The 27,451-nt window shown below is 36.2% G+C and overlaps 1 protein-coding gene across 10 annotated transcripts in view; it reads left to right on the top strand.

The window, feature by feature from the left end:
* The window catches only part of SYNE2 (spectrin repeat containing nuclear envelope protein 2), a 224,697-nt gene that overhangs the window by 107,000 nt on the left and 90,246 nt on the right, over positions 1–27,451 (top strand). For all 10 annotated transcript variants that reach the window (XM_039319483.1, XM_039319485.1, XM_039319484.1 and 7 more), the window contains 15 exons: positions 648–970; positions 2,049–2,193; positions 2,629–2,847; positions 3,968–4,233; positions 4,986–5,154; positions 6,362–6,505; positions 7,254–7,394; positions 8,099–8,281; positions 9,002–9,139; positions 10,923–11,108; positions 11,823–11,948; positions 12,764–12,946; positions 14,163–14,294; positions 21,789–21,965; positions 26,745–26,819. In XM_039319483.1, the coding sequence (XP_039175417.1) occupies positions 648–970; positions 2,049–2,193; positions 2,629–2,847; positions 3,968–4,233; positions 4,986–5,154; positions 6,362–6,505; positions 7,254–7,394; positions 8,099–8,281; positions 9,002–9,139; positions 10,923–11,108; positions 11,823–11,948; positions 12,764–12,946; positions 14,163–14,294; positions 21,789–21,965; positions 26,745–26,819 (2,607 nt within the window). The remainder of the gene's footprint in view (positions 1–647; positions 971–2,048; positions 2,194–2,628; positions 2,848–3,967; positions 4,234–4,985; positions 5,155–6,361; positions 6,506–7,253; positions 7,395–8,098; positions 8,282–9,001; positions 9,140–10,922; positions 11,109–11,822; positions 11,949–12,763; positions 12,947–14,162; positions 14,295–21,788; positions 21,966–26,744; positions 26,820–27,451) is intronic.

Here is a 27,451-nt window from a genome sequence, read left to right as displayed (position 1 = left end):
ATAAAAGCCTCTGGGTTCTTCTTTGATAATAGATATTTGGTTCAGATTTATATGTATTTTAATAAAATGTTATTCAACTTGTTTTCTATATGAACTAAAACGCCTTTAACAAAATTGATAATTCTGATAATTTTCTCCTGACCAAATTTGTCAGCCTTCCATCGTTCAAATAAACATTTTCTGTATTTATTAAATGCTAATTTAAAGTGGCAAAAAATTAAGGCTGGTTAAAAACATTTAAAAACAATATGGAGGCTAATAAAAATACTTATAAACAACTATAAATTTAATAATAATCATGCAACTTAAAAACAAATAACAGCTGACGAGCGAAATATGCAGCAGAACCTTTTTTTCAATGTTGTTTTAACTTGGAAAATTGTTAAAAACAGCAAAAGGAAAGCCTAAGCTAGGGGTAGGCAACCTTGGCTCTTTTATGACTCGTGGACTTCAACTCCCAAAATTCCTGAGCCAGGAACCTGTAGGCTCTTGGATCACCAGTTAAAATGTTCACCAGCTAACAGATACGGAGTTAGATCAGGCTGCAATGGTATGCCTCTGAACTGTAGTTCAAGAAAACATTTGGGAGAAGAGAATAGTTTTTCAGCCTATATAATAACTTTGCTGTTAATTATTTATTTGCACAGGGAGCTTTAGATGAAGCTTTTAAAATGGTGAAGCTTTACAACAAAGCTGTCGAAAAAACTGCAGATCTCCTCAGTCAGTGTGAAGCCTTTCTTTCTATTCCTCTACTTGATTTACATAAACTAGAAGAATCTCATCTTGACTTTGCCAAGAAGCAAGAAGAATCTGAGGCTGCAAAGGCTGAAGTGGAAGCATTAACATGTACCCTGAAAAAGTCAATTAAATCAAAAGCCAAACTGCAGGTGGAGAAAATACTTGATGATCTAACTACTAAGAATTTGGCAATAAGAGAGCAGAGCCAAAAGAGAAATTCTTACATACAGAGGTAGGATGAACATTTACATCATTTCAGGGATATACAACATTGCCTTATGTGAATCAGAGGACTGATCCATCTAGCCTAATATTGTTGGCGCTTATTAGAGTTAATGATGAGAACAATTAGTCCAAGGTTTACCATCCTTACCTGGACATGCTAGAAATCAAACTTACTATGTTCTGAATGGAAGATATGTGTTGAACCTTTGAGCTGCAACACTTTTCCCAATTTGCCTTGTTTATGTTATAGCCTCCTTTCCCATAAAATGCTGAACATGTCTTACAATGAAAACACAGATATGCAGTATAACAATGTTAATTCTCAATGTACAATTTCTACATAGCAGTATCATCTTCCTGCCAGTGCCCCTTTTATTGCCTCCTATTTTTAAGTCTTTTCTTCTCTTTTACCCAGAAGGTGATTGTCCCTTCGGTAGCTTTTTTCTGAGCATCATTTCCTTATCAGTGTCTTAGTTAGGATGTTCAGGTAAAGCAGTAGCAAAGCTGGCTCTGAACAGTATCTATGCTGCTTTAGCTTGAAACGATACTTTATAGGCAACAACATCTTTCATTCATGAATCACGTATACCTTTGGTTTCAAAATTTAGATTGATTCTTTAATACCATTGAAAACTTTGAGAGCTGCAACAAAGTGCTATAACATATAGTGCTCTTTAGTAAAATTCCAGATAGCCAACCAGCCAACGGTTCCTTTGCTAGAGAATTGAAGACATGGTTACTCCAAAAAAGGGAGGGGAAGTACATAATTTTTATTACATTATATATTTATAGCGAGCAGTGTGATGAGATAAAATTGAGAAATCATGACTGAGCTATTAGCTGGTCACAGTTTATTATGTTGCTCACCTGCTCATGATTCAGTAAAACACACCAGCCTAAAATGGTGGGTCTGGAAATTCTTGTGCATTCTTTAATGAAGTACTGTGTAAAATGATTGGCAAGATCTGCCAATTTCTCTCCTTTATTCCAGTTTTATTTCTACCAGCAGTTAAAAATTGACAAAGCATAATTATATCATTTGGATCAATTTAACTAGTTTTATTTAAATACTCTTGCATTTATAGGTATATGGAAAAATATCACAGTTTCAAAAACTCCAAAGAGAGGATATGTATTGAGCTTAACAATGCAGAAAAAGTGCTTTGGAAGTGTTTATACTACATTCCAGTATCCTATAAAGAAGCTTTAGAGCATTCAGAACAAAGCAAGGTGAGGACTGTCATCATCATCATCTCCTAATTTAATATTTTTATACATATTTTTAATAGCTTATACTTTATATGTCTTCAGAACCATGTTTACAATAGAGAATTCAATGCACTTCACAGCTATAACAATTACAGTATTTGTATTCCAAATAGTTATTAATGTTAGTTATTAAGGTTAGCTGAACGTAAGGTCAAAATGTGGGTAATGCAAATCTGTATTAAACCTGAAACCGATGATTGCAAAGAAACAAACTCTTTGGTGACTCCTTTCTTACTGTGAACTGCACAATTTTAGATACAGATTTGTTGCTTATTATAGGGGCTTGAGATACTTTGGCTTGACTGTCGCAATTTGTTTTTTTGTACTTTGCCTTTTTTCTAACTAGATGATTGAAACTCACTATTTAGACTTTATTCTTTGTACTCTCCTTTATAGATACGGTTGTCCCAATTACTTTCAATCAAAGAGGAGCTAATGAAGTTGAGGCGAGACTCACAGTCACTAAGCTTGATCTGCAAAGAAAACGATGGAGTGCTGATTGTACCCATTGTATCAATGTTGTGGCTGAAATGGCTCTGTTTATTCAGTGTTGCAAAAGAATGGGAGGGCAAATGTGAAGAACAGAACCAAGAATGGAAATCTGTCAATGAAGAAGTGAGTAACATGGAAACACTTGACAGATATTTTCAAGCTCAATTGTATGTGGACTTGTTTGATTGTCTTAAGTACAGGCAGGTTTAAAAAGATAAAACTGTCCATTTTGTCACATAAGAATGAATAAAGGGTGGAATGGTAGTACAGGTAATCCTCACTTAACAATGTAACTGGGACTGAAAACTGTTCCAGCTGATGTCGTTAAGTGAATCCTGTGCAGTTGCAGCATTCTGCATCACCATTTGCAACCTCCTGCTGGCTTCCCCATTGACTTTGCTTGTTGGACTTGGTAGTGAAAGTCACAGATGGGGATCACATGACTACAGGATACCACAATTATTATAATGAGAGCTTGTTGCAAGCACCCAAATCACATTCACATGACAGGAAGATGGTAAGGGCTACAAGTAGGAGGAACAATTGTTAGTCCCCTTAGACTTAGACTTATATATCACTCCATAGTCCTTTACAGCATTCTCTGAGCCATTTACAAATGTCAATATATTGCCCCCAACAAGCCGGTCAGGATCAAACTCCTGGCTGTGGGCATAGTTATCCTGCAATACTATGTTTTAATTAGTGCACCACCATGGCTCCTTGTTGAGCACTGTTTTAAGTTTAAATGGTCATGAATGATTGATTGATGAACAAGGACTAACTGTACACAAAATCATACATGGTGTGGAGAAAATAATAGAGGTTAGTTTCTCTTTCTGGAATCTGGGGTTATTCAGTGAAGTTGAATCCTGGTTCAGTAGCTATCAACAAGTAACAGACATTGTTGTGCTTTGTATTAGGAACTGAATGTGATTTGGAATGAAGTGGCTGAAACTCACAAGCATTTCATGTAGCTGCAGATGCCTTATGCTCTTATTTTAAACAAAAAGAATATGTTAAAGCCATTATTATTGTATTTGTTATATAAAATGAACAATGAAGATAAAATGATAAGAGCAATACTGCAAATATTTATAGAAGAGTAAGTTCCCCTGAATTAAGTGGAACTTATTTCCAGATAAGTGTGCATAGAAACGCAACTTCCATTCACTTAGATGTCCTTTCCATGTATCCCCCCTCATCAAAGTTTCTCTTATTTGTGTTTTGCTTATTTTCTCTCTAGTTGGAACGAGAAACAATTATTCTAGACAATCTTCAAGAAGAGCTGCCTGAGAGCCTCCAAGACAAAAAACAAGAAGCAACCAAAGAACTGGAAGAATTTCTGGAATCCACAAGCAGTTATATAGAAAGTGTGGATACTGAGAAATTGATGCTACGCTTAATACTTTGCCGATTAAGGAACATTCTGAGTGTCTCTGGGAGTGTCCCTGGAAAGGAAAGTCTTCCTATTGTCTGTGAAATTCAAAACATGCAGCAGCGAACAGAAGAGTAAGTATGAAACACTATTCCTGAGTGAAGTTGTACAACTTTTTGCACAAAGTTTAATTAGGATTTCAAAATACATTCTGATGGTTTTTCTTCATTAACTTGAAGTTTGAGCTCCAGTTTATCTGGCAAATGTGCATAAGTTCCAGGCAGAGAGCAGTATTTGTAACAAAACAAAACGAGGATTTACTTCTTCACCCAAGCCTTCCCAAGATGAATGCTGGAATACTGTTTTAATATCTATTTACACCCAAGTTTTAAATGCATTTGTTTGATTAACTATTATATCATTATTTCATGTGATGCTAGTACCAGTACTTTTAAGCTAATGCACTTTGCTTTGCACTTCACTTGAATTTTGTTTTTGGTTATGCCATTCATGTTAATGAAATGGAATTGACACAAGCCTGAGAGTTGCCTTGATTTCTGGCCCCTTATTTGAACATAACAGGTCATTCATTCACTTATTAATTCATTCATTAAATTTGTACATCTGTTAATTGCCAATAACCCTGGGCAGTTCACAAGAAAACAGAAAAACTGTAAAACAATAAAAAAATAATTGTAAAAATAAGCAAAGGAAAAAACTGGGAAGCATGCAAAAACACAAAAGCTTAAAAATGGGCTATACCCTTCCTAGCTGAAAAGCTGGGGGAAGAGCCAGGTCTTCAAGGCCCTCCAAAACACCAGAACCCACAATGATCTCCTTCTCCTTCTTCTTCTTCTTAATAGTATTTCTAATGGAATTTTTTCAGGCTCTGTCAAAAGGCTCAAAAAGAAAAAGAGGCCGTGCAGTCTGAGATGGTGTACCGGACCAAGTGCAGTGAAGAACTGAAAGCTATGAAGACTTCATTACAGCACATCATATGCCAGCTCTGTGACATAGATTTGGAAACCCCTAATGAAAAGGCATTGAAACTTGAGGTTGGTAAGAAGCTGCTTCTGTAGATGGTAGACTAAGAGGTTTTAGTGAAATAAAACACTTTGTATCCAATTCTTGAGTTGCAAAGTGGGGTATCATTGATCTCTGATCCTTCCAATACTCTGATTCTTCCAAAGTTATAATTATTAGAATTGCGTTATCCTTCTTTACCGTCTACATTTAACTGCTTCACAAACATGGTGCACAGATGCTGTCATCCATAAACATCTAACCAGAGAGAGAATGCTGTAGAGTTTCTTTTCCATTTCATTTAGAAAGCTCTTTCATGTATAGCTTGTTTGGATGACCAAATAAGCCATACATGAAGGAGCATTGAAAAAGCTATATAAAGAATCACAGAATGCCAGTTTTTGAAGAGATTTTTGAAGATGCTGTAATCCAAACCTTCGCATAATCCAAAAATCCATAAATGAATCCTTCCAGCCAATCAAGGAGACAATACTGTTTACAGAGGTAATCAGTTCCACAAACGCCTTTCCCTGTTAAGAAACTTCTTCCAACATTTAGCCAAATTTTGTTTCTTTGCAGTTCTTACACATACCCTTTATTTTCACATTTGTTCTCTAACTGTGAAATAAGAAACAAAATCCAATAGTTTGATATCTTGGAATTAAAACAAATAATTGTAAATGAAATGTATCTCTCAGCAAGAGATCCAAGTTATTTGGCAACAAAATGTATTTCACGGTTGTTCATGCCAGAGGATGTAGACCAGATTGAGTTTCTCGGCCACAAATATTAACAACTGTCAAGTTTGTTTTATCCTGTGAAAATGATATCCTTCATGCAGAACTGGAAGGAGCTGTTTTGTTTGGATATTTTCATTAAGATGACACCAAAACAAATGGCCCAGCAAATGTACTTTTGGTCACTTTTTAAAAAATGTTTTTAGGTTTTTTTCTCTTCTGAATCTGAAAAGCTCTTTATGGAGCTTAAATCAAACAAGCATTGTTTCTTCATTAATATTTCATCTGTCAATAAGCCCTGACAATACAATGAAAAGTATTGGGTTTAATGTATTTTCAATGAATTGAAAAGTATAATAAAAAATAAAAGGAAGCATCTTTCAGGTTTTGCTCTGCAAAGTTTTCTCATGAAAAAAATATCTGTTTGTACCTTAGATATAGTGGGAAAGATTATTTCTTCCAACCAATCTTGAAATAATTTCTAATTCTTTTTTCCTCTTAGGAGATTCAGAGAGTAGTTGATAGTAAGAAGCAAATCATGGACAACCTACAAATCAAGTTCAATGAATTATATAGAATAATCCCAATTGATATTGAAGAACATTTGGAAGACTGCAAGGGAATGTTACATGATCTGGAAGAAAAGGTAGCATCATCCTACTTGATTTTGAAACTTAAGGAAATTCTTGCTGAAGCTCTAGATTTATTCTAGTTAGTTGTTTATTCTCTAGAAAATTATATTTGGGGTTTTGCTTCCCATGCTAACAAATTCCATCTAACTTTTATTGTTAACTGTCCCTTTCACTAACCTGCTAGGTAGTATTTGAAGAAATCCTCAGATAATTCTGTAAACCATAAAATACTGTGGTTGGTTTACTCTAGTACATTTGTAAATCCTGACTTTAGAAGGCTAGACCATCTTCCTAAATCAGGACTAAGCAGACAATTTAGTCTTACAAACATTTTGGATAGATAAGAATCTTTATTGTGGATAGGAATGAAGTCAAATCAACCCCATCAGTGAAAATAAGTGTCTCTTATACCCATAGTGATTCAAAGCTTTTTTTCCTGCCTTTCTTATAAATTACACCCTCTTTTGCCTGGTATTGCTAGCCTTGACAAAAGTGGTAGTTGAATGTGTAAATAACTACCAACTCTGGATTGAGAACAATTAGCTCTTATACTTTTCATACCACCAAATAATTTTATTACACCTTAGGGTAATGTACAGATGTAAGCTAGATGTTAAAATTTAAACTTTAGAAAAGGTAATTAAAATAGAGAGGGGATTTATTCATAATATGAAAGAACTGATAGTTTAGTTTTTAAGTTTATTTTCTGTTTTTCCCATCCAAGGACTGAACTTTTCTTTCTGCTTCTCTTTACTATGATAGGTCAGCACAGACTTCCTGAAAAATTCCTCTCACTACAGTATAGAGAAAAAAATAGAAGACATTAACAAAGGTTTGCAAGCTGTTGAAAATATGTTACAACAAAAAAGCGAGAACATTGCAAAAGCAACAGAAGTTCAGAAGGTAACATCCCACTTCTTTGCTCCAGATGAAGCACTGAGCTTTCCTTCCTAATTGGTGTTGATTCTGCCTGTAGAGCTACTTGTTTAAACCAGACTTGCCTTAATCAGGTGTAAGCCTGGAAGTAGAGTGATAATTTTAAAATAGGAAGATGATCAGAGGACTAGAGGCTAAAACATATAAAGAACGGTTGCTGGAATTGGGTATGTCTAGTTTAATGACGAGAAGAACTTGGGGGGTTGACATGATAGCAGTGTTCCAATATCTCAGGGGTTGCCACAAAGAAGAGGGAGTCAAGCTATTCTCCAAAGCACCTCAAGGCAGGACAAGAAGCAGTGGATGGAAACTAATCAAAGAGAGAAGCAACCTAGAACTAAGGAGAAATTTCCTGACAGTTAAGAACAATTAATCAGTGGAACAACCTGCCTCCTGAAGTTGTGAATGCTCCAACAGTGGAAGTTTTTAAGAAGAGACTGGACAGCCATTTGTCTGAAATGGTATAGGGTTTCCTGCTTGAGCAGAGGGTTGGACTAGATGACCTCCAAGATCCATTTCATTATCACCATCACCACTACCACCACCACCACCATTATTATTATTATTATTATTATTATTATTATTATTATTATTATTATTATTATTATTATCATCATCATCATCATTATCATTATCATCATTATCATTATCCTTTGTTCTGTTATGTGCAGAGAGTCTGGGATTTGCTAGATCTTTGGCATTATAAAATGAATGAACTGGATTCAGAGGTTCAAGATATAGTGGAGCAAGATCCCCACCAGGCTCAAGAATTGATGGATCACTTGATGATACCTCTGCAACAATACCAGCAAGTTTCACAGCATGCTGAGCGTAGAACTACAAACTTGAACAGGGTAAAAAGATGACTTAAAAGATCATTTGTGTTTGAAATCTGGATGGTTCTAGATTCCCTCCAGTCAGGACTGTATTGATCTCAGTTTTATCAATTGCACTGCGAACATATATTTTAAGGATGCAACTGTCAATCTGGCTGACAGGGTGAATTTCTACAAGCATATAATTCCATAGGACCTGATAGAGCTTCACAGATTTATGAGTGGTTTCCTAGATTCTGAATATATGGCATTATTTACAAAACTAGATACTTAACTGAGATCTCACAGTATGTCTTATTTCTTCCTTTAAAGAAAATAATCCTCATGCATCTGAAAATAATAACCAAAATAGACATCATATATGTAAAAGGAAAGGCAGATATGTCTGTTCCCTGAGTAACTAGTTATTCTCTTTTTATTTTAAAATTTTCTCCCTATTTTTAATATACGCCTATTTCTTCTTATATTTTAAACCAGAAATTAAAAATTAAATTTTTAACTGCTGTTCTATCGCCTGAGAATATTTAATTTAATTTGATTGAGACCTACAATTAGTATAATCTACTGACAAAAAAGTCAGTAGTTAACAATTTTTTACACTCCCTCTTCCTCCACAAATGGCTCCAGAGGGGATGATGAGAAGATCCTATTGCATGAGTGGAAATTTGCTTGGGGATCTGGATGATCTTCCAATGTTTCAGATACCTGTGTATTAATTTGTGATGTTTTATATTAAAGGCTGCTAGCAAGTTGGAAGAATGTGATGAACTCCTGAAAAGCATTCAGGTTTGGCTTGAAAACACCAACCGTCTACTAACAGAGGAAGTGAAAAGTGACACTGCAGAAGCTTTGAATAAACATGCCAGTGCGCTTGAGGTAAATTGATATGCAACTAAATAATGGGAGCCATTTATTGCTTCTCCTTGAGAGTACCTGTTGACATATTGCTGCATTGATAATGACTAGTATAGATACATGCGCTAGGCTAAGTAATAGCATGTAGCTCAGGCATGTCAAACTGCCGGCCTGCGGGCCGGATGCATCACGCCAAAACCGCGCCCACCCCATTGACGGCAATGGGGAAAAAGTTGCGATAGATTGCGAAATGTCACATGACGTCACGAGTTTGACATGCCTAATCTAGCTGGTCTGCATGAGTTTAGGAAGCTAAACAGGGTCAGTTTAGTTAGTGTTTTGGTGAGAGACTACTAAGAAATATTAGGGTAGTAGGCTAAATAGAAAAGTTTAAAAAAATCTTGGAAAAAGACAGTGACAAGCCAATATGAGGGGAAAGGTTTTACATAACTATGCTGCCATCTTCAATATAAGGTGAGGGTGCACTAGTGCCTATATAATATATAGAACAGGGGTCTTCAAGCTTGGCCCTTTTATGACTTGTGGACTTCAACTCCCAGAATTCCGTAGCCAGTGTGCCTGGCTGAGGAATTCTGGGAGTTGAAGTCCACAAGTCATAAAAGGGCCAAGTTTGAAGACCCCTGATAGAGAAGTATAGATTGTGCTGCAGATGACAGCATTTCTATACATATAAGATCAGAAGTAAACCTCATTGAATCCATAAAGATCTGGTCCCCCATAAATGAGTAATGGATAATTATTGATAAATGATTATCTTATTGAAGGTCTTATACCTGGAAATATAGTATTATGCTAATTGATACCTGGCTTTATATTCCCAACCAATTCATTTATGCATAGATTTTAAACAAATAAGTTAATTTCCATGTGTTGGACTTGACTGATTAATTAGGAAGAATTGAGAACGAAAACAAGCAGCAAAGGAACAACTAGGGTTTGCTTGAAACACAGAAGAAGCCATTACATAACTTGTGATTAAATGCCAGGGGAGTTCAGGCAGGAGATTATTTTAAATACCATCCTGGATGTTCCTGCATAAATTTATCAGGATTCCTCTATTTTATGTCAGTTTTTCTTGAATATTAATATATTGAAATATATTGGAATACTGCATCCAGTTTTGGTCACCATGATGTAAAAAAGATGTTGAGACTCTAGAAAGAGTACAGAGAAAAGCAACAAAGATGATTAGGGGACTGGAGGCTAAAACATATAAGGAATGGTTGCTGGAATTGGTTATGTCTAGTTTAATGAAGAGAAGGACGAGGGACATGATAGCAGTGTTCCAATATCTCAGAGGTTGCCCCAAAGAAGAGAGAGTCAAGCTATTCTCCAGTGCACCTGAAGGAAGGACAAGAAGCAATGGATGGAAACTAATCAAACAGAGAAGCAACCTAGAACTAAGGAGAAACTTCCTGACAGAACAATTAACCAGTGGAACAACCTGCCTCCAGAAGCGGTGAATGCTCCAACACTGGAAGTTTTTAAGAAGAGACTGGACAGCCATTTGTCTGAAATGGTATAGGGTTTCCTGCCTGAGCAGGGGGTTGGACTAGATGAAGGTCCCTTCCATCTTTATGATGATGTTGATGAAGAAATATGATGATGATGATGATGATGATGTTTCACTATATATTTTTGCTGTTGTCAATGAATTACTGTAATTAAAACACATGTGAAATATTCAGAAGATAAGGTTTATTTTTCCAAACTGTGTGCTTCCTTTATGCATTTTAATGTCTTTTTTTAAAAAAGAAAAATAATACTAACTTTTCCTCTCCAGATGGCATTAGAAGATTCAGAACAAAAGCAAAGTATTCTTAGTGCTATTTCCCCAGAACTGAAAGAATTGTCCCCTTTAATTGAAACTGTCAGTGTGGTGCAAGAATTGACAGAAGTAAATGAGCAAGTTAAAATCTTACAGCAAAAGATAATGGAAATTCTTCCATGTATCCAGCACTTGGTTGATGTAAGTGTGGATTATCTAACAATAAAATGCTTTCTATTTGATTTAGTAAGGTTCAGATACTATTCTTGATGTTGATGATTTAGCCACCTATTTGCGTGTCTCTTACTGGAATACAAAATAGACAGGCCTTGATCAGACAATTTTACTGTAGTGGGACAAGAGAAAGATCAGAGAAAGATGAGATAAACTGAGACATTGGTAGGCAAGAAAGGTTGTGCATTTATTTCAGGTATGTTCTTGAGAAAAAGAATAATGTAACATTACTTAAATATGGTACATGTGTCTGAAACATTTGGGACCAAAGAATAGTGAAATACCAACAAAACAGCAAATAGAAGGTGAAGGTATTCTTTTATTGGCCATAAGAGCAAAAGCATGATTTAGTCAGCATCACCTGGTTTAGCTTCATATAATTCTAGCTTGGGCCAGAAGTAAATTTGATATTGTCTTTGTGGTTCTCATAACATCCAATATATTACAGTCTTTCAGTATTAAAAGCAGAGAATCAAATTTGTAGGTCTGTAATGATCACATGATTTAATGAGGGACTTCAAATAAAATGGATGCAACCAACTGGTTAATAAAGGGATACTTTTTGGATATAAATAAAAAAATTAGGCTTTCTGAGTCTTATATTGCTATGAGTCCATCATTTGTTTTGCATTTAAGAATCTTTGCAGAGAGTAAGTACTATGTTTGTTTCTGAAAATTTAGGATGTTGAAGCTATTGAATCTGAAGTAAAAACAATGGAGAAGGATGTAGAAAAAATAAAAACTATATTGTCCCCATCTGAAGACACATTTGATTTTTCTCCTAAGGAGCATCTTAAACATTGTAAGGTAAGGCAGTTCACCTAAAAAAGGAACTGGCTAAATCGCAATAGGAACAATTGTAGTGTAGTATATATAGTGCTGGATTAGAAGCCAGGTATTTCTAAGTATTGTTATTCTTGAAGTATTCCCAAACTTTTAAAAATGTAATGATGGAGTTTTCTTTCTTTTTTTTGCTGCTCCTTTATGTCAGTGCTATAATATTTTTAAAAACTGCCTTTTAACTCTGAATGGCTCATCACCATAAATTTCTACCATTAACCTTCCACCTGTAGCTGCCAAATAGCCTCCATCTGCCAAGTGAAAATGGTGGCTCATTAGGTGTTCAGTCAAGAATTGGGACAGTTCAGCAGGCACAAAGCAAGATGTGCTTTAACCCAAGACCCAAGGTAGAGATAGCAGTTTTATCTAGCCAGATGGGGCGCTTTCATTTCAGAGGTCATTTACATTGTGGGGAAGATGGTTTAGTGTTACAGAATTTGAGCCAATAAATTCTCCTGAGAGGAGGAAGAAAGGTTCTTGGATTCTGTTACTAGTGTTCCTGGTTTAAAGCAACTCATTGAGGTCACCATTTCCATGAGCAGAAGCTGTTTCTGAAATTAATTTTGGAGATGTATATAGTGGGGAGGAAAATGAGAGAGAAATGCAAATGGGTGAAATTCTCGGTTCTATCTGAGATATTTAGAAAATCATGCTGTCCTAGATTTTCTGAGATCAGATATGTGAAGTATTTTGAACATAAATATCTGAATTTCCCAAAGTGCTATAAGCATGCTGAGTCTTACATATTTCTTTCCTTTCCTTGTTAATACATTCTATTTTAGGTAATATTGGCCCACATCTGTCCCATGAAGACGGCTCTGGCTGAAATGCAATCCTATAAAGCAAAATTGAGATTGACTGGCATGAGAATGCAACCTCTTTTAGTATTCCAAAGAACTAAACAGCTTTTGAAAGAGCTGAAGGTTCTAGAAAGACTCACAGAGAAACAGAATACACTACTTGAGGTAAAAGCAAATTAGATTGAGTGGTAAATTGTGAATCTTCTTGGAAAATACCTTGTGATTTTTAATTATTATTTGTTTTCTGAATAAGATCATAACACAGGGAGAAGCTAGTTCTTGAATCTTATGCATCTGATTTGGTTGATTATTTAAGGCACAGAACACTGGAAATACCTTGTTTTTAAAATTAACTTGTAGGAACTCAGTCTAATAATCTGAAATAATCATATATCATACAGCACAAACTATAACATACAAGATCTGGAATGCACTGAATATATTAAAGCAACTTAAAATTGTATCATTCCTTTTTCTCACATGCACAGCAATACAAATATCATTGAGTAATCTAGTGATTAAAACAGTGATCTTTTAATGACATACAGATAGAAATCATTTTTTGCATATTATCTATGCATTTGGTTGAAATGAGCGTAATTGATATAAAATTAACAATGTGCATGCAACATGATTGTTTCTTTCTTACTGCAATTTAGTTAGACTATTCCAAAATAGTTCTCAGAAGCTTACAAATGATGCAAAAATAAAATAGAAATAATAATCAACCCCCAGTAACTTTAGGAAAATAACTTTACTGTTTGCTTAAGACTGGTCTATACCAGTTTCCTGGTTTCCTAAGACTGGTTTGTACCGCTCCAAAATATGGCAGAACATAGCAGTTGTTTAACCAGATCTTACAGTATTGTGTGAATTCAGCCAGTGAGTTACTGTTTCTTCTTTTTATTAATTTAATAATAAATACAGGTAGTCCGTATTTAGCAAATATAATATGGACTGGCAACTCAGTCATTAAGTGAAGCAGTCACTAAGTCAAATCATGGCTGTGTTTATGACCTTACTTCAGCTTTGCTTTGCTTTACAGACCTTCAGAGGTTATAAATATAAAGATTGGTCACAAAATTACATTTCCATTATGGTCACAACTGCAAACAGTCCCCCCAAAGGCAGTTGTTTAATGAAGTCCACCTTATTTAGCTCCTTGCTCAAGATAACAATAGCAAAAATGTGGTAGCAGAAAATTAGGAGTTGATAGCCAAAAAATGCAGAAAATATATCATCTATTAATTTTTATAAAGAAAAACAAATCTATATATAACTGAAATTAGAATCAGAATGTGAGTATTAATAGTTTATTAGAATATATGTTCCATTATTCACCTTGAAACAGCTCATAGTAATTGTTGGAATTTTGTTTTAGCCAATTGTAAAAGAGATGGAAGAAATTGAACAACAAATTGACTTCCTAAAGCAGAGCCAATTCCCAAAGAGTAATTTAGATGAATTGTCCATGGAAAATATGTGGCCTGTTCAAGACACCTTCTTCCTCAAGGTGAAGTTTATAAATTACATTGTATGCCTTGCTTCATTTACAATAGACAACTGTTGTGAAATTGCTTGATGCTATTATATTTACATGATTAGATCCTTTCTAATAACAGTAGGAATCTGTATGTTTTTGTATATATTGAATCATTTTCTTGCTTCCCCAGAATCTTGGGTACAGAATCCAAAATCTCTTCTACATTTGTTTTGAATTGTATTTTCTAACATTTTCTAACATCCATATCAAATACATAAATAATAATCTTTAAATCAAATACATAATTAATAATCTTTAATTTAAAAACTCAGAAAATTTGGATTATATAAATTGCCCAGAATCAGTTGGAGTGGGCGGCTATAATAAGTTCAATGAAATATTTAAATTTAAATGAAATAACTACAATTTATCACCGAGAGCCAGTTTGGTGTAGCGGTTAGGTGCTGGTCTAGGAACCAGGAGACAGAGAGTTCTAGTTCTGCCTTCCTGCCTTAGGTATGAATCCAGTTGGGTGACTTAGGGTCAGTCATTCTCTCAGCTAAATCCACCACACAGAGTTATTGTTATGGGGAAAATGGAAGGAGTATTATGCATGTTGGTTGCATTAAAAACTTCCTTTTTATAACCCTGTAATCCCTTAATTTGGAATAGAGTCAGGGTGACTGGATGGAGCTGAGCATTTACTGGCTGGATGCCCTTCCTGACGCCATGCAGCGTTCGCAGCAGATATTTTTTCTTTGCGCTCTAGGAGAGAAACATCTGTCGCTATCTAGGATTAAACTCTTAACCTTCCGAGTGGCTAAAATTCAATGCCGCTCATGTTCATTACATTGAATTACTTATAAAGTAATAAAGACAAAAGAAAAATCTAAAAAATAATTACAGGTAGTCCTCGACTTACAACCATTTGTTTAATGACTGTTTGAAGTTATGATGGCACTGAACAGAGTGACATATGACCAATTTTCACACTTACGACTGTTGCAGCATCCCCATGGCCACATGATCAAACTTTGGACACTTAGTAATTGCTATGTATTTATGATGGTTGTGGTGTCCCAGGGTCATGTGATTACCTTTCGTGACCTTCTGATCCGAAAAATCAGTAGGGAAGCCAGATTCACTTAACAACCATGTTACTAACTTAACAACTGCAGTGATTCACTTAATAATGGTGGAAAAGAAGGTCATTAAATGGATCATATTCACTTAACAGCTGTTTGGCTCAATTGTGGCCATAATTTGAGTACTGTCTGTAAATGTATTTCTGTACTTCTGCACTTCTCTTTCATGGTTCTGTTCTTTTTGCAAAGTGGAACTGTGTTAGAGTTTTACAGCTTTCCAGCGCAAAAATAAGCCCAAAAAATAAGCACACATTCAAAATGAGCAGGAGGCATAGTTTGGAAAAACTTTATCTATAAAATATGTATAAACATGATACATACAGTTTCATTCAGCTCTGGGGAACATCAACAACTCTTAACTTGGAGATCAGAAAAAGACAACATAGAGAAGACTGAGACACGCCTAGACCTAGGCTGGATCACATGCCTCACACAGCCAATACTGTGTCTTAATCTAAAACAGTTCTCATTGGCTGGTTTGTTGCTATGGCTATTCCAGTTCATAAAATTTCTTACACACTGACAAACTCTGAGTAGCATACTGCTCAGAATATAGTTATAGCATTTTTCTGAACATGATGACCTATCCCTGACTCATTATACAGATACGTAGTAAAGAGCATGCTTACACATGTATAGGGATGATGTCCTTAAGTCCTGCACTCACAGTCCTTACTCCTGCAGCTTCCCACATTCTGGGCTTGGGGTTCTGTCTGCTGTCACCATCTCTATTCTCGGAAAGATCTCTTCATATTTTCTCAAGAGGAGGCAAGCAAAATTTCTTCTTTCTACCTTCTTCCTTTTTGTAGGTAGCAGAGTGACTAACTCGTGTGGCAGGCTAAATTCCCTGCCAGAATCTCTACGGATTTTAGAAGAAGGTATTATTATGTAATGTAACGTTAAAGAGCAGAAAGTTGAGGAAAAATTGAAGAAAGGAATTTTCATAGATTTTCTGGACTTTGACTCTCAGCTAATGTTCCAGGCAGGAATATTCCATAAAAAGTAGAACAATAAAGAAATGGGATAGATCAGTGACATACATTTTTAAAAGCTCTTATCTCATCACTGTGTGTTTCATTAAATAGCTATTTCCTCTAGTTTTTAAATGATAGTGCCATATTAGGAGGCCAGGTGTCTTATTGTGATGAAAGACAAAAGAGAAAAGCAAAGTGGAGCTGTCTCCACCCCTTTTTAAAAGCTCATCTGAGAGGGAGGAAACTTTCTTGCTTCTTATTGGTCATTCAGATTTTCACTTTCTTGGAGTTTTCTGACATCAGTGTCTACATTGGCAAGGTAAAATTTGATCAATTAACTTTTTCTGATCCTCTTGTGATGTTGTTTCCCCCTCCATTACAAAACATTAGGTATTAATGCAATTTTCACAATTCTGTTTGTCAAAATACACATCCTAACACTAGAATCCATGTTTTATTATTTATTACTTTCATTTAAAACTTAAAATCTTATGTTGTTCCTGTTTGGGGAGATTGATTTGGATAAGAAACCATACTTGTTATCTCCTGTTTGAATAGACTCACCTCTTATTGTTTGTTTTGCTTGTTTAGTCACAAGTGAATTTATGCATCCACAATGTCATGCTTTCTTTTTTATGCCTAACTTTTATGGAAAATACACGCTTGTGATTTGCCATAATGTATTCAATGGTTGTTTCAGAACACTCTTCTGGGTTAGTCATATGAATTAGCTGGTGCTGCCCAAAGTGCTAATTGCTTTAAGATTTCTTTAGCTTGTCAGAGCTTAATTATATTGAGACTCAAAGTATAAACAAAAAGGTGACTCCAGAAGAGGTGAAAATTTTCTAATCAGAGAAGTCAACTATAGAGAATGTAATGCAAAAAGAAATAAAAAATCTGCCAGGTAGCATTGTGCAGTCAGTCACTTGTTTTAAAAGCTAAGAAAAGTGGAATAAATCATTTTTGCTGTGGTGTAGCTCAAACTGCTAAAATCGAATATAGAGTTTAGAAAAATCTGAATCCACCGTAACTATGTCTGGATGAAACCCATAAATATATCAAATTATCTTGTTGGAATTTAGAGAGAGCTTACAGAATTGGTTAAAAATTCTACAGCTTAAGACACCCCAATTCTCAGAATTTCCATTCATAATGGCACATTGCTACAAATTTTGGGTACTGAAATCCCAACAATTTTCATGTTGGGAAAGAACATGAAACCATTTGCAGGGGGACATTACCAGGAGAAGTACTAGTTAGGCAAAGGGAGAGACTTTTCTTAATAGACCTGCTACTTGTACAATTCTAATATACTCATTCATATATGACAGCCAATTAGAACCATACTATTGGAACCCTGCTGAGCTATATAGATATGAAATTATTATTATTTAGATTGATTACAGCTGCCCCACTTGATGAATTACAACCTCCAAAACACAAAATATAACAGAGCATAACATTATAGAGGATAGTAGCCTGGAGAAAAGCAACAATGATAACCAAAAACATGGTAGTGGCTTCATTAATATGCTAGCCCCAGGCCTGAGAATAGAGTCAGGTCATAAGAGTTTTCCAGAATCCCAAATGAGTGGACACCATACATATCTCTTGGATGCTATTCCAGAGGACCATCACCTTGAAGAATGTCCACATAAAATTGTTTGGAATTCTTCTCAGATGGACCCACTTTTGCTGCACGTCTAGAGATATCTGGGAATGATTTGAGCCTGTTGGACCTGAGGAAGTAGACACGGTCTTTAGGACTGTGAGATCAGCCACCTGCTATTTAGATCCATGCATCTGTAAAAGAATAATTTTCTCTATTTCTAATGCTGATTATTCTATTTCTTTTTTCTTTTTTTTAATTTTTATTTATTCCTTTTTCACTATACAACAAAAATAAAAATACATTTTTTCTTAATAGTACTGTGTTATACATCTCATATATATTTATTTACAATTTATTAACATTAGTAATCATGACTTTGTATTTCTCTGTTCTAGCCAATCATAACATTTGTTCCATATTTCATAAAATTCTGTTGCCTCCTTGTTTTTTAATTCTAGTGTAGGTTTGTTCATTTCCGCGCATTCTAGAATTTTGTATATAATCATATCATTTGTAGGTATGTTTTCACCCTTCCAACACTGAGCATATACTATGCGGGCTGCTGTTAATATATGTATAATGATATATTGGAGTTGTTTTTCCATCTTTAAATTTATTAAATAGTTCAGGTTTGAGTTCAATTTGCACCTTAGTTATCTCCTGTATCCAGTTCCTTATCCGTTCCCAATAAGGTCTTTGCTTTAGGGCACAACCACCACATGTGATAGACTGTTCCCTCCTTATTTTTACATTTCCAGCATTCCGGATTCATATTTTTGTACATTTTAGCCAATCTCGCCGGTGTTAAATGCCATCTATAGAACATTTTATATTGATTTTCTCTATATGCAGTTGACAGTGTCAGTTTACAATTTCTGTTCCACAATCTTTCCCATTCTTCCAGTTTTATATTTCGGCCCACATTTCGTGCCCATGCTATCATTGGCCCTTTCACTATTTCTTCCTCCAAATCTACCTCTAATAAATATATATAAGTTTTTGTTAAAAATTTTCCTTCCTTACCTGTTAAAATTTTATCCAATTGGTGTGGGGTCTGGTTTATTCCGTGTTCTTCCATATCCTTACTATGTTTAGATTGGATCTGTAAGTATGGCCACCAATCTATGATTATTCCTTGTTCTTTTAATTCTTCTCTTGATTTGAGGTTTCCTTGGTTATCTAATCATCTTTTTTTTAATCCAAGGTGTTAGGGTGAATCATTGCCTCCATCGGTGAAATCCAATTTGGGATTTTCCTATAGTGTCTTTTTTTAACTTTTTCCCATGTCCGAATCAGCACATTTCTTATCTGATGTTGATAAAAATATGTGTGTGTTTTCTTGTGTTTTCCCCATAAAAAGGCATGCCAGCCAGCCTGTAGGTCATGCCCTTCAATCATTAAGACCCTGATTATTCTATTTCTAAATGCCTGTTTTTATACATGCATTGTTTGATTGACTATTACATCCTGCCCAGAACGACTTCTCATGAGATGGGCAGCTATATAAAATTAATAAATGAATAAATAAATTATATCCTCAATCCTGGGGGCCCAAACAATCACAGTCATAATTACTGAATCTTATAAGGATTGAGCTCCATATCCTTCATTTAACAGCCTCCAAACACTGAGTTAGTATATTGGCAGCTTCATTTGCATAACCCACACTTGAGATGCATATTTGGCTGTGTCATGTAACAATGAAACCAACCCCAAGTGACAGATGAACTCACCAAGTAGTTTCATGTAAATGTTAAACAGCTGTGGAGGGAAAGTATCATAACTTGAGACACCCTACACATAACCCACCCAGCAATTTCATGTAAATATTAAACAATAATGGGGAAAAGTGTTGTGCCATGAGATACCCACAGGCCTGATCTCCTCCCTCCTGTCAACTCTGATGGGAAATGACCACTGAAGAAGGAGGTGATCCACTGCAGAATAGTGCCCCCAAAAATTGTCTTCGTGCTTTACCTTTGTCAGAAATTTGACTGTATCAGGTCTAGATAATTCTTTTCCTTCAAGATCCTGTGTCTATAGCTGCCATTTGATCAACTTCTCCCCAACATTTTCCACAAAGTGAAAACTGGAAACTAAATGATAATTGTCCAGGATAGATGATTCCAGAAATGGCCTTTTGAGAAGGAGATGCATCACTGCCTTCTCCAAGGCCAGAGAGACAGCCTTTCCTGCTTTTTCAAAGATCCCACCCTTTGATCACCTCCCAAGCCATCCCCAAGTTATTGAGCTGCCAGTTTGGGGGACTGTGTCTATTTCGTCAGGAGTCACAGGATCAAATTCAGTGTAGATAATTGAACAAGACTATACCCCAGGCAACTCACTTGGATCTACTAAGCTATAGGCCAACTTCAGGCAAATCTAGGTATCTTTATCCATCAAATAGCATGTATCACAACCCGGTAAATAAGAGGTCCCAACCTTGGGCCGCAGCCCACTACTGGGCCAGGGCCTCTTGAAGGGATGGCCAGTGCATACGTGTGTCTGTGTGTATGCACTCACCCCCCCACTCTCACGCTAGCGCCATCCAGCCCCAAGCGTCCTGCCAGCACTAGAGTTGCCTTGTGCATCCCGCCAGCATTAGTTCTGTCCCGCCCTAAGCATCCTGTGGCGCTAGCACCGCCAGCCCCAAGCGTCCTGCCAGCACTAGTGCCACCCTGAGCATCCCTCTGGCACTAGCACCAAGCCGAGCATCCCGTCGGTGCTAGCACTGCCTCATTTGTGGCACTTGCACTCACATGGCCTTGTTTGCACATGTGCATGTGCTCGGATGTGGCTCATTTGCATGTGCTCATGCACTGCCCATTGGTGCGTTCACATGCGTGCATAAGTGCCTGCCTCCCTTTTCGGGCCGCCAAACCAAAAAGGTTGGGGACCTCTGCTGTAGATGGTCCTGTTACATTCACACAGACATTTGTAAGAAGCAAGAAATGGAATAATAGAGTGAAATGAAAAAGAGCAGCCCAAACATTTTGAAGTTGAGAGAGATGGAAAAGCTGAGTTACAATTAGTTCATGTGACCTATGTGCTAGATCTATATCCTGCCATTCCATTAAAATTGTACTCATTGGGAATGCTTTTGACTTCAAATTACACCAACACTAGCAAATCTTCCTGTTAATATGGATAGCATACAGTTTTAATTAAAGTGGATAATTTAATTACTCCTTTATTAAGTTGAAGGATATCCACCTTATGCAAACAATCTTTGGTAAGGTTGCCAGCACAGAATAGGAGTGTTAGGCTTACCTGTATTGTATTAGGACATGTTTTTTGTGGTCTTGTATAAAAAAAAATCACTTTTGCTAATTTTCCAGTCTTTCTCACTTGAAATAGGAAAAATGTTTTAAGAAAAGAAGAAGCTCTTCCAGAGAAGCAGGAAGTGATGCTTTTATCTTAATTAACCTGCTTTGCATAGTATTATGAGTAAACTTCATGCTATCTGTCACACAAGAACTCCTGACCACTTGCCCTTCTGGAATTCAGCTCCCAAATTCAGGCAGACAACTAGGAACATTCAGAGTGCTCTTCAGTTTTCAAATGTCCCTCTAAGCTATGGCTGGCTGCATACAGATCCAGCAGGCTTTACGTTTTGTATTGGGTCACTTGGCTTGGTTCTCAGCAGTGCTAAGGAAATACTTTAATGCAAAGAAGGCACCCAAAGAAAATCCTGTAAATCATGCTACAGTAAGATATCACAAGCTGTTCACAATTTTCTTTCATGTTCCCATTTTAATGAGAAATGTCATGTCTCAATATTATTGTTCCGTAGGATGAGGAGGTGGAAAGAGTAAAGCAACAGATTGCCCTATTATGCCAACAGAAAGAGAATATTCTAACAACTATGAAGAATGCCTTGGTGGAACTTCATCAGAATCAGGAACCACCCGAAGCTGAGGACAGTGATTTAGAATCACTAGAGGAAAATGGAAGTGCTGCTGAGTTGCAGGTAAGTTTTGTTGTGTTTTTTCTTTTGTATATACCACATCATTGTCTGAAAGCTAAGGGTAAATGTATGATCAACACTGTTTCTTGCTGTACAGAATCAGAAAGAAAAACCCTTAGACATAAGAATTCAGTATTTAGGAGGCAATTAATTTTGGATTTAAAAATTATATTCTAATGAACAGAGTTTCAAAATTATTTTCACTGTAATTCAGGAGAAATGAAAATCTTACTTTACATAGTGATACTGTCCCAAACCAGTATATATGTATTAGGAGGGATTATAGGGCCCAGATTTCTCAATCAGAATTCAATATATCTGAAATGTAACAAAGATAACTTTTTTCAGCTACTCCCATTTGATGTTCTATGGCCATTCACAGTTCAGTCTCACTTTTTGTGGAATTTTGCCTATTGCAATATTAGGCTGCTATATAATAATAATAATAATAATAATAATAATAATAATAATAATAATAATAATAATAATAAGAAGAAGAAGAAGAAGAAGAAGAAGAAGAAGAAGAAGAAGAAGAAGAAGAAGAAGAAGAAGAAGAAGAAGGAAGAAGAAGAAGAAGAAGAAGAAGAAGAAGAAGAAGAAGAAGAAGAAGAAGAAGAAGAAGAAGAAGAAGAAGAAGAAGTAGTAGTAGTAGTAGTTGGAAGGGACCTTGGAGGTCATCTAGTCCAACCCCCTGCTCAGGCAGGACAGCCTATACCATTTCAGATAAATGGCTGTCCAGTCTCTTCTTAAAAATTTCCAGTGTTGGAGCATTCACAGCTTCTGGAGGCAAGTTGTTCCACTGATTAATTGTTCTAATTGTCAGAAAAATTCTCCTTAGTTCTAGGTTGCTTCTCTCTTTGGTTAGTTTCCATCCATTGCTTCTTGTCCTGCCTTCAGGTGCTTTGGAAAATAGCTTGACTCCCTCTTCTTTGTGGCAGCCCCTGAGATATTGGAACACTGCTATCATGTCACCCCTCGTCCTTCTCTTCATTAAACTAGACATACCCAATTCCAGCAACTGCTCTTTATATTCTGCTAGCAGAATATAATCTAGCCAGAGACTATTCACTGCATACTACTTTATTTTTAATCACTCAAATAAACAAACCAATTAGAAATATTAATAATCATTCATGGGTTGTTTTAGCCAATCCATATTTAAGGGCTGCTGTAATAACAGGTTTGTTGTTCTTTTTGTAATTATTCCAGTAATTGAAATCTTGATTGGGGGCTTTGTTGTGCTCAAGTTAGTCTGAGTTGCAGGGGGGTTTGAGATGGTGAGCTGCGTTGCTGTTGTTTGGCTTCATGGTGGGTGTCAGTTTGCTTCATGTATGGATTGGAGGGGTTTAAAGTGGCTAATGAGGCAGCTGTGGTCTGGCTTCTGGTTTGTGGTCATGCCTCATCATCGGTGTGGGTTTGGGTTTGCTTTTTACGTGGATGTGTGGTGGTGACATCCTGTGTGGTTTTCATGAGTGTGGGTCTGGTGTCATTCTTTGTGTTAGGGACTCGTTTGTCAATAAGGGCGGGTTTCCAAATGGCTGGTAGGCGGGAGGTATTATCTCGTTTATTCATGCTGTGTGGGCGTTTTTCTATCTTGATGGCTTCTCTGATTATTCTGTTATTAAAGTGTTCAGTTTTGGCGATAGTTCTGATCTTTTTAAAGTCAATTTCACGTCCTGTGACTTTAAGGTGTTGGACCAGAGAAGAAGTTGGTTCCTCTTTTTTGACTGAGTTCTTGTGTTCTTCAATGAGTGCACTTATTCTTCTGTTGGTTTGTCCGATGTATGTGATGGGGCAAGCGGTGCATGGGATTTCATATACTCCTTGATTTTCTAACTCAATTTTGTCTTTGGGGTTTCTTAGGATGGTGGATATTTTTCTGTTTGTGCAGAATGCTGTCTTGATGTTGTGTTTGTGGAGGATCTTGCTGATTCTGTCTGTGGTGCCTTTTATGTATGGGAGGAGGGCTTTGCCATTTTCTTGTTCTCTGTCTTGGATTTTAGTGGGGGGTTTCTTTTTGGATTAGGTTGGTAATCTTATTTCTTTGGAATCCGTTGGATGTTAGTACATTAGTGAGAGTGTGTAGTTCGTTTTTTAAGTGTTGTTCGTCAGCTAAGCGTCATATCCCTCTTCACCCAAGTGCCAATCAAAGAAGCCTTGACAGCTATCCAAAACAAATATAACCCCCCCAAACACATCCTAGATCTGCCCAACCACTGTCTATCCAACACATACTTCATCTATAACGGACAAAAATACAAACAAATAGAAGGAGCACCCATGGGATCACCCCTCTCACCTGTCATTGCAAACCTCTACATGGAACACTTTGAAACCCAAGCTCTAGAAAAATCTGATCACAAACCCAAACTCTGGCTCAGATACATAGACGACACCTTCATAATCTGGCCACATGGGAAAGAAAAACTGGACAACTTCCTCACACACCTCAATAGCCTACACCCCAAAATACAGTTCACCATGGAAACAGAAGCTAATAACTAACTTCCCTTCCTGGATGTCTTAGTCTACAAGAAATCCAATGGCTCCCTAGGACACACCATCTACCAGAAGAAAACACACACAAACCGCTATCTGCACACATTCTCATACCACCACCCAGCACAGATCAACTCCGTAGCCAAGACACTCACCTGCAGAACAAAATGCTTAGCTGACGAACAACACCTAAAAACCGAACTACATGTATGTTTTTTCCCAATAACTCTTTGCTTTGGCACATGTCCACCAAACATGGTAATAAGTACCTGACTTGTGTTTACATTTCCAACATCTATCTGACATGTTTTTAAACATTTTTGCTAATCTTGCTGGTGGCAAGGGCCATCTATAAAACATTTTATGTAAGTTTTCACCACAGCTCCTGGATACATTAAAGATTATAGGATATATATTATTTACTCATGGTTCCAGTATAGACAAATAGTGGATAGGTGGAAGATAGATCGTAATGTGGGTTTGCTTAGAGAAGATGAAAACTTGTTAAAACAAATAAAAGATCAAAGACGAACTCACATTAAGAGAATTTATGGGGTGTTAGTAGAATTGGATTCAGAAGCAGAATTAGTCAAAGAATGTATGATTAAATGGGCACAAAATTTTGGTGAACCAGTTCTACTAGATACCTGGGAAATTATTTGGGTGAGGAATGTCAAATTTACACAAGCCCAAAACTTAAGGGAGAATTTTTACAAAATGTTTTATAGATGGCACCTTAATCCACAAAAAATGTCTCGCATGTATCCTGACTTACAGCCTAAATGTTGGAGATGCGGATGTTTGGATGCTACTTACTATCGTATCTGGTGGTCGTGTAAAAATATAAAAGCTTTTTGGATTAAGATATGGTGGAATATTCAAATAATTTTTAGAAGGAGGGTAAAATTTACCCCACAATTGTTTTTGTTAGGTATTGTTACTGATTGTGATACTAAAGAGACCATATTGATGTTAAATTTAATTACAGCCACAAGGTTGTTAGTAGGGCAATGTTGGAAGAAGGAATCTTTGCCTACTTTGCAAGAGTGGTTTTTTAAAGTTTCTTATTTGGCGGAAATGGCAAAGATTTCGGCTTTTTTGAAGGATCAATCGCAAGAGAAGTATTTTGTGGTATGGAAAAAATGGATAGATTTTATACAATATAAGTTGGATATAAAAAATATTATTTAGTTTTTCAATAACTTATATTTAAAATTTAAAATATTTTATAGACTTTATTCTTTTTTATTTTTATTTTTTATTTTTATTATACTTTCTTTTATCTTTTTCTTTTTTCTTTTTCTTTATTCTTTTTTCTTTTAAGCATTTTTCTTTTGGTATTTATGTTTTTCTATATATATATTATTGTTAATTATTTTATAATTTGTTCAATTAATGTATTTAGATTTATTCATGGTTTATATCTTTTTTAAGATTTTTTTGAAGAAATTTCAATTAAGCCTATATTCAGCTCTGGGAAGGTCGGGGGAGGGAACGGGAGGGTTGGGGAGGTTTGGGGAAGGGTTGTTTTGTTTTTGTAAAATTTTAAAAAAAATTCAATAAAAGAACCAGTTTGGGAAAAAAAAAGATTATAGGATATATATGAGACTTATTTAGTTAATTAAATAACCTAACAGAAACTTTGCAGGAGTGAATCCCTGCCCTGGGGAGTGGGATTGGAATAGATGCCATATATTGGGGTCCCCAATCTGTGGGCCACAGCCCACTATTGGCTGTGGCCTATTTGCAACTGAGCTGTATGAGTAGCTAGCTGGTGTGCATGCATGCTCATGCACAGCCCCACTCACACAAACGTCACCGGTGCTCACAGCCTCACTCGCTTGAGTGTCACAGGTGCACTCATGCAAGCAACAGGTACTTGTACACGCTCACGCACCTGTCCCCCACAAAACCATCTCCTCTTCCCCCCTCCCCCCTCCGGGCCGCCAACCCAGAAAAGTTGGGTAACTCTGCTCTACATGGTCATTTCCAACCCTTCCGTCCTGTATTTTTGTAAAAATAAAGTAGATATTTAAAAAAAATGTAGAACAACTTAATATAGCTATAAAGAAGCTGTGGAGGGATCTGAAACGTATTGTAACTGAAGGACTAAAAACATTGCACAATAAATAGATTTCTATGACATTGTATGAGATCATGCCTACAAAACTACCTAATTTGATTATTTCTTACTAATTCTAAGAAGCATGCATATTATGTGTCAGAGAGGACATTTTAAAGGCTACAGTAATAACTGGAGGTTTCTTTCTCTTTATGCAACAGCCCAAAAAGCGAGGATCCCTGGCTCTTTTACCTTCCTTGGTTGAAGAAGCAGAAGACAATTCCTTCCACAATGAAGTAAGTACACGATGGAGTCTAATGAAGTTGAATCTTACTAGAGAAATAAAAGTAGGCAATGAAAGAGAGCAACTTAGTCATGGCAGGGGCTGCTGCATTATACTGATATCTTTAGAAACAAGCAGTATAATCAGAATTGTCTTTCTTCTTAAATGCATATTTTGATTATGGCAGTATTATAAAGGTCATGTCATTAGGAAATTATTGAGGATCTGGTTGTTTTCCCAGATTCTGGGGACAGGATGATTGTGGATGTCCTTTTTGTTTTACTCTTGTTTAAAAGTTGGGCAGTCTATAAATTATTTAATCAAAATAAATAAAAACATCCCACGTGGGACCGAACCTAAGGGGAGTCTGCAAAATAGCTTTCAGTAGTAGCAAAAACTACTGCTTTATTCCACAATCTTTCCATAATATTTGTGGAAAGATGCAAGTTGTTTTCCCATTGTCTTTACATTGGCAGATGCATTCAAATCTATTCCAAAAAGTAGATGCAAAGGGTGACTCCCATTGGTGAGGAAGGGAGTTTTAATTTGAGGTTGCAGTGAGATCTGTGTCCTTCTGCAAGCCCTTCATGTTTTTCTTAAAGCAAAATATAACTGAAATGTCTGATAGGCATCTTCAGTTAAAAT

This window comes from Crotalus tigris, unplaced genomic scaffold (genome assembly GCF_016545835.1).
Source record: "Crotalus tigris isolate CLP2741 ecotype Arizona unplaced genomic scaffold, ASM1654583v1 scf7180000023598.3388751, whole genome shotgun sequence".
Taxonomy (NCBI): Eukaryota; Metazoa; Chordata; class Lepidosauria; order Squamata; family Viperidae; genus Crotalus; species Crotalus tigris.
Note: the sequence above shows the minus strand (reverse complement) of the source record. Positions and strands in the feature narration are given on the sequence as shown.